We start from the raw sequence: 8,196 nt of genomic DNA on the forward strand, positions 1-8,196 counted from the left end.
GGGCGCATACTTTGAATAAAATATTTGTTATCATTCTCTTGAAATAAATGTGTTTTTTTCTTGAAAAAATACCGGTTTCATATGTATACACCTGGTATCTGTGGCTTTAACTCCTGTATTTTTAATTGTTAGGCGTCTTCAACTAAATCCCTCTGAAGATTCTTTAAATGTACTGCAAATAGGATGGATACTAATACCATCTCAAGAAGAATATTCTAAATTTTTAAAGAAATTGATTATTTTCTTTGTGTGTAGCTCTCCCTTTTCTTGCATCAAATTTCTAATACTACTTTCAAAACTATTATGATACACCTAGAAATATGTTTTAAAATTATTATAATTTTTTATTTAAAAAGTAAATACTCTTTACGCAGATGTCTTAATGATTGTTTCTTTGATAAAATTCTTTTAATTTTTATTTTTCTGCGTCAATGTTCATTTTGTAAATATCAGAATTTATTGCGACCGCCATTATAAAAGTCTAGATAAAAGTTTAGAACCATTATTATTCAGTTATAAAAAAAGGTTAATTGTAATTGAATCCACTCATGACAATTGCAAATGGAAAAAGTCGCCTTAAAATTTCTATTTCAAATTTAAATTAAATTTTTTATTATTGAATATGATTACGAGAATTAATTCAAGCAATCGTAGTGTCTTTATTAGGCGATTCTTGTAAATCAGGTGGTCCAAGTATTGGAAGAGTTTCCAAAATTTTTCTGATCCAAGCACTGTAGACGGAAACCTGAAAATATTCTTATTATAATTTGAGTACTAAAGTATTAAAAAGAAATTCTAATAATATTAAACTTTATTTGTAATAACCTTTGTGAAAATTGTGTAGTAATTAGGATCGCAGAAAGCGGATCCTAATCTTCTAGGACTAATGGAAACAATACCCTGAATTTCCCATATCGATGTGTTAGGTTTTTGAAGAACTAATCCTCCACCACTATCTCCATTACAAACTCCAGTTCCATTTTCCCACCCAGCACAAAATGTCGTATAAGTTAAATATTTTCTAAAATCTTTCGTATGACTTTCGCGACATTTCTCTTCCGAAACTATCCTCAGGGAAGTTACTCGTAAAGTCTTGCTGTAAGTGTCGTTTTCTGTTAATCCCAAGCCTGAAAAAATCATTTTAAAAATTAGGCGAATTGAAGACTTTTAAGCGAAACTTAGAATAATTAAATTTGAAAACTATAATTTTTTTTAATTTGGTTACCAGAAACTAGACCAATTTCACCACTTCTTAGAGAAACATCGAGATTATTTTCCCAGTCGATACAAGCAGGTCTCACTAAAGAATTTATCGTAACAGACTTTTTTAGTATTAAAAGAGCTGCATCGGAATTATAATTTCCTTCGTGGTCTTGATACGAGTCCTGACTATCAATTTTTTCTACATCTATGATTTGGGTGTTTTCATCGCGGTTCGTGATGTTACTTGAAAAAGTTGCGAGTACCACCTGGATAATATTTATTGTTTAGTTGAAAAGGCTTTTATTATTTTTTAGTTTTTTATTCAACTTTTATTTATTCATTCATAACGAGGGGGCGACCACACAACTTTTGAGTGTACACCAGATTTCAAGATTTGGCAACAATTTTAAAGATTTTAGAAGATTTTAAAATTTTCAAAAGATTAAAAATGTTTTTGCAAGGATTTACAATATTTCTGGAATGTTTCAAAGATTTCTAAAAAATTGTCAAAAGATTTCCTAAATTTTCGCACAGATTTCACAATGATATTAGTTTATGAATGAACATTTAAAGTTTTTTGCTGATGCTTCTTGAATTTCAAAGGTTTCCAAAATCTCACACAGACTTAAAAGACTTATCAAAGATTTAAAGGATTTCCCAGCAAAAATTTAAAAAATTTGAAACATTTTAAAAAGCTTTCGCTAACATATTACTTTCTGAATGGCCATTTGAAGGCATGTACTGGTGATTCTTGAATTTAACAAAGATTTCCAATACTTAAATTGATTTTACAAAGATTTTAAGTTTTAAAAGATTCCACACAGAGTTCAAACAAATTTCAAAGATTGACCAAATATTTTAAAGATTTAAAACACTTTTAAAGATTTAAAAGATTTTGCAAAGCTATCAACAAAGGTATTAGCTTTTGAATGATTTGAAGTCTTAAAATGGCGCTTCTAGAGTTTAACAAAGATTTCCAAGATTTCAATGATTTCATAATGATCTTAAAGATTTAAACGATTTCACAAAGATTTTCAAGATTTCTCACAAACTTCAAAGGTTTCACAGAGATGTCCAAGATTGCACACAGATTTCAACGATTTCTAAAATATTTTAAAGATTTCAAAGGTGTTGCTAATATTTTACGAAGATTTTTGGTCTGAAGGACTATTTGAAGCTATTTACTGATGTTTCGTGAATTTAAAAAGATTTCCAAGATTTCAATGATTTAACCAAAATAAAATTTAATACAGATTTTTAATACAGATTTAATACAGATTTTTCAGGTGAAAATGACCATGTGTAATTTCACGTAGATTTTCGCGTAGATATATACGTCGATTTCTACGTGAATTCATCCATTCACATGCACATCCACATCCACATCCTAATTTGAAATATTCCACGTAGATTTCCACGTGAAAATATTTACTTGAAATTCCATGTCAAAACTAAATCTAGACTTTTGAATTGTGTATACGGGGTACTTAAAAATAAGAAAATTACATCCATTCTTGTCAATGCCTCACAGTTTACGATATATATTTGCAGTTAAAAATCACGTTCCAATTTCCACATGGAAGTTGGTTCAAAGTTGCATGTGTATTTCCAAATGAAATTCCACGCTCATATTTTTACTTGGGTTCAAGGATTTCAGAAATATTTTCAATATTTCAAAGATATCACAAAAGAGTTCCATCCAGCCTCGTATAAATCCATATGGAAATTTGAAACCTCCTACGCTGCATTCTACGTAAATTTTCACGTGAAAATATTTACATAGAAATGTATGCAGATAATTCCTTCAGGCATGAATTGATAGCTACTAATATAGTATACGGGGTACTGAGGACTAAAAATTGATATCCATTTTTGTCTATTTCTTACGGTTTATGAGATATTTGTAGTTGCAAGTAACGTGAAAATCCAAATACAAATTTGAAACCTTTAACGTGTAATTTCACGCAGATTTCCATTTGAAAATTTGCACGTGGATTTTCATGTAAAATCAATATTTAAAACTCAAAAACGACATTCCTTCTTGTATATAGGGTAAGGGGGGGGGCAGCGCCAACCAGTTAACAGTCAATGATTTTTTTAAAGTTAATAAGATGTTGAATTGATCCATTTTTTCTCATTTCGAGTTCTACATTATTGTACATCATATTTCTATAAGTATTAATTATATGAAAAAACAATGATTTGGGAATTTAATTATTTCTCACATGCTGTATTTCGTCGGCTTTGCCCCTCACCTGAGGGCGAAGCCGTCTGCAGTTTTTTATGAAAATCAACACATTTAAACATAAGAAAATATGATGGTTTGCTTCTGTGGTATTTTATGTACTGGAAAAATTATCCTTCAAGATATCCAACAAGAAGAATAAGTTATTTTGAATAAAAATAGAGATAGCTGTAATATAATCTCTTATTCGTTGACATTCTACTAGAAACATATTTTACGCAATGTTTCTACTGTACCAATACAAGAAAATTGTATACCGACCGGATTGATAAATCATTTATCGATCATTTATCGACGAAACTTCTGACACGTGTTTCAACTAAGCACCCAGTGGGTACAAAACTAGGCGACGTTCTTACAAAATCGTTACGACATCTTTACAACAACTTTAGGACATCTTATGTCCATGTCGTTAATATGTGTTTACGATATCGTGACGACATCGTCAGGCCATACGACGTTTTTACAATATCGCAAAGACACCTTAACGACATGGACATTGGATGTCATAAAGGCATCGTAAAGATGTCGTAATTATGTCATTAAGACGACGCCTAATTTTGTGCCCACTGGGCACTTGTAAATATTATTTTCGTTGGGCCTGCCCCCCTGATCAAGCCTCATTTATTTATGGGATTTATTATATTTTGGACTTGAATTACGTCTAATTAATATAATTAGATTGTGTGATATTGTTTTATCTGTCAAAATATCAAATTTGTATACTGTAAGTATTGTCAATAAAGTTAAAAACTTTATATTTTTGACAGCGAAACTTAAATTTTTTCGTGGTAAAAACTGTTTTCTGCATAATTTTTCTTTTGCAACGTCAATCTTCAAGATTTTAGTCAGTAACACTATCTCTCTGATAAAATAGATTTATTTGAAGCAAAGTAGAACTAAATTGTTAAATAATAGCCATCCTATAAGGGAAATCACCTTTGCCCCACTGGTTGGCGCTACCTCTCCCCCTTACCCTATCTGTCACGCTTTGCGAGATGTGGATATCCATGTAAATTTCAACTTGAAGTTTGACGCTGAATTCGAAGTTGATTTCGATTTAGGTGATTTTCACTTGGATTCAAGGATTTCAGAATGATTAAAAATATTCCACAAAGTGTCCAAAGATTTCACTATATTATTTCTAAGATTCTAAAAATTTCACAAAGATTTCCAAGATTTTAAAAATATTTCATCAATATTTCAGAGATTTCACATCGATTCATACCTTTATTGTATCAGGTTCAGTTTTCCAGACACAATGACCAGCAGTGAGAATCAATCTTTCTGCAATCAACGTTCCTCCACAGAAAAAAGACCAATTACCATTCTCATGTGAGAATAAAGTTGCGTGCCATGGTAAAGGATCAATTGGCGAGACTTCCCATCCATTGACGATTAATGGTTCCACTAAATGAGATCATATGATATTTTAAAGGAATCTGTATTATCATCGAAGATAGATACTATCAATTAGTGTAGATACCTCTTTCACCACCGTGAAAATAGAAATCAACCTACAGATAAAGTTAAATCTTTAAATAACCGAAACTACTTAACGTTATTTTCAGGCAACATGGAAAATAAAAATAATTTTGTATCTCACTGGGATCCAAACCACAGAACTTCCGATTGCCGGTCTGGTGCTTTCCCATTAAGATACTAGAGAGATCGAAAGAAGAATCTTTTTTCAGAAATACACGCTATCTCAAGCCAGATGTTACATATATGGTATATGATAGGAGTACATCTGAAAAACGATTATTCTTTCAATCTCTCTAATAGCTTAATGGTAAGCACCAGACCAGCAATCGGAAGTTCTGTGGCTCTATATTTAATTGATATATAATATATATAATATATAATGTCACGGTGGTGAAAAATGTATCTACACTGATTGATGGTAACGATCTCTGATGATAATACAAATTCCTTTAAATTACCCCTCTCATTAATGTAACACCTGTCTTAAGAGAACGTGTATTTCTGATAGAAATACACATATAATGTTATTATTATTTCCAAATTAATAATTTAGTTTATAATTGTAAATAGGTTTTACCAGAAGTATCCCTTACTCCACAAGTAGGCGCACAGGTCAATGGAATTTGACTCCAAGTACCATCATGAAGACATGTGGTATGTGACGCTCCAGAGTATCTTTCATAAAATTCTGGACATTCAAGGGAAACTTGCGTTCCAACAGGAACATTTTTATCACAGGGAACCCAACCTTGATGAGATCCCCATTTAGCTTCACATCGTTTTCTAGCTCCTGGTGCAAAAACTGGGGCACAAGTTATTTCCTTGTCCTCTGCACATGTTGAGTACAATTACTATTTAAATTAAAGCACAGATACTATCTTTAGTATTCTATTACCTACCAGTGGGACACATTGGAATCGGAGGAAGCCAATTATTGTTCTGGCAATAAACAGTGCTAGAACCCTGAAGTGAATTTTTAATATCGCAGGTGTAGTCGAGTCTAGTGAGTTCCGGCTTTACATCACCTGGACGACATTCTGGGCACCCGTGGACAAAATAATGTGTTCCGGGTTTGGCAGCAGGTAAGCGACAGGCACCTTCCGGTAAGGGAATTCCACATACTTCTTCATCTTCATCGCTCCAATCATGGCAGTTTGCTTGCAGGTTGCATTTCAGATGTTCTGGTATACAAGCACCATAAGCACATCGATAGGTGCCTTCTCCACAGCTAAACAAAGTATTTAAGGTTGTGATTAGATCAAGTTCTGCACCATACACAAAAATGGTATTGATCAATCATTGACATTCCGAACTTCATCTAAACTTAGGTAAGGCTTAAGTATATGGCATAACCCAGCTGTTCATTTTGTTTTTTAAGATACCCTACTTACGGGGTAAACACAATACATCGTGCATGAGGCAAATTAAGGAGGAATTTTGCGCGATAAAAAAAAGATTCAAGTTGACTTTTAGTTAAAATTCTAGCGTAGTATTTTAGCATAGTAATTTTTTTCTTCCATATAAGATGTTTTTTGAAATCATTATAGTTTAATGAAAAAATTAATTTTTTCACAGTCCTTTCGCCGAATAATTGTCTATCGCAGTGCAATACCATTATACTAAATTTTTATTTTCTCGGAACAGAATAATTTTTTTCTTTGAAACATTTTTTATTCTCATTTAGCTTTTGCACATCTCGGAAGCAAGTTTTTATTTCTGTAAAAAATTGAAACCCATTTTCAAAACCTGTTAAATTTTAACCTGAAAATTATTGGACGAGTTACTCCGAATGGTTTCACTTTTTTAGATCAAAACGTTTTCACCCGTATTAACCCGTCGTGGGCATGGTTAATTTCATACACGCGGTCGACATGGCGGGTCTTTCATGCCCATGAGGTTTTTTTTAATGTTGTTTATATGATTTAAATCTGGAAAAATTCACAGTAATTCTCCTGTGTCTATAGCATAAATTGCGAGAAACTATTTTGCTATTGGCAACTTTATATTTTTTAAACAATTAATTATCCGAAAATATGTTATGAAATAGAAAAAAGACACTGTGTCATAAAAGACCCACCCTGCCGACGAAGGGTTAAATGATATACATTTTTCCACCGAAAAACCCGCTTGTAAGGCAATATTAGAAAGTGAGGTTCAGCAAATTTTGGCAGATCTATATAACCTAATTCGATGCGCAGTAGTGCTCTATTGCACCTGCAACTGGGCAGTAGTTTTTTGAGTAATTGTCAATACATATATCACGGGATTTTTCGTACTATCTGGCTTAGGGGAAAAAATGTAGTGACTTAAAATGCTTTTTAGATTAAAGTTAGAAAGTTAGAATCGGATCCAGTATGACGGACAATAATTACCAATAATTTTTACAACTTGATAAATGATCCATAGTTATTATTTTGAAGTTTCAGACCGAAAATGTAATATATCCAATGTGACACAACAAATTTTAAGTAACAAATGATAAAAATGGTAGTATTAGGGTATGTTACAGAGTAAAATAGTTCTTATAAATTTCCGCTTTTAGCCGAACTCGAAGTCATATCAAATTTCATTTCAAAGACCCAAAAACGTAAATATAAACAATCCGATCAAGTTCTAAACATTTTTGATAATTTTGGTCCACCATTTGGACCCGCGATTTTGAATTTTCAAAATCAAGCATCAGATTTTAATTCAGCGACCCTAAAATCCTGAGTGTCACCAATTTTAATAATATCTGAACATTTGTGCTTATTCATGTCCGCGATATTTCATCTGCTATTTTGAATTTTAAAATCCAACACCAGAATTGGATTCAGCGGCCCTAAAAATTAAAGTATCACTAATTTGATCATGTTTCGAACATTTTTAATCATTCATGACCGCCATATTATATTCGCCATTTTGAATTTTAAAAATCCAACATCAGATTTGAAAGCAGCGACCTGAGAAACATATGTACCACCAATTTCTTCCAGATCCAAACTGTATATTTATGCAGTGTCGCCTACAATGCAGTTTTCGACAACAATGTATGCGAAATCTCGTAGTTACAACTTTTAAAGAAAAAGAGGATAACTCTTACCTATGAACAAAAAATATTGCTTAAATTTGGTCTACCTAATATAAAGCTTTGTTACATATTTCCCTTAAACTTAAAAGACTATATTAATACGAGGGTGGATTGATAAGTTTCCGGCCTGACCAAGAGATGGCGCCACTAGGCCTACCTTGAGGTGGCGTTCTATAGTACCATCCTTAGATAG

General features: G+C 32.3%; 1 protein-coding gene across 1 annotated transcript in view; it reads right to left on the minus strand.

Moving 5' to 3' along the window:
• Window positions 1–448: 448 nt before the first annotated feature.
• Window positions 449–8,196, minus strand: part of LOC117175453 (modular serine protease-like) — a 34,289-nt gene continuing 26,541 nt past the window's right edge. Inside the window, exons 6-11 of the mRNA XM_033365161.1 lie at window positions 5,833–6,161; window positions 5,511–5,762; window positions 4,677–4,858; window positions 1,226–1,469; window positions 826–1,127; window positions 449–745 (exon numbers count right to left, since the gene is read on the minus strand). Of these exons, the coding sequence (XP_033221052.1) occupies window positions 641–745; window positions 826–1,127; window positions 1,226–1,469; window positions 4,677–4,858; window positions 5,511–5,762; window positions 5,833–6,161 (1,414 nt within the window). The 3' untranslated portion in view covers window positions 449–640. The remainder of the gene's footprint in view (window positions 746–825; window positions 1,128–1,225; window positions 1,470–4,676; window positions 4,859–5,510; window positions 5,763–5,832; window positions 6,162–8,196) is intronic.

This window comes from Belonocnema kinseyi, chromosome 6, assembly GCF_010883055.1.
Source record: "Belonocnema kinseyi isolate 2016_QV_RU_SX_M_011 chromosome 6, B_treatae_v1, whole genome shotgun sequence".
NCBI classification, from domain to species: Eukaryota; Metazoa; Arthropoda; class Insecta; order Hymenoptera; family Cynipidae; genus Belonocnema; species Belonocnema kinseyi.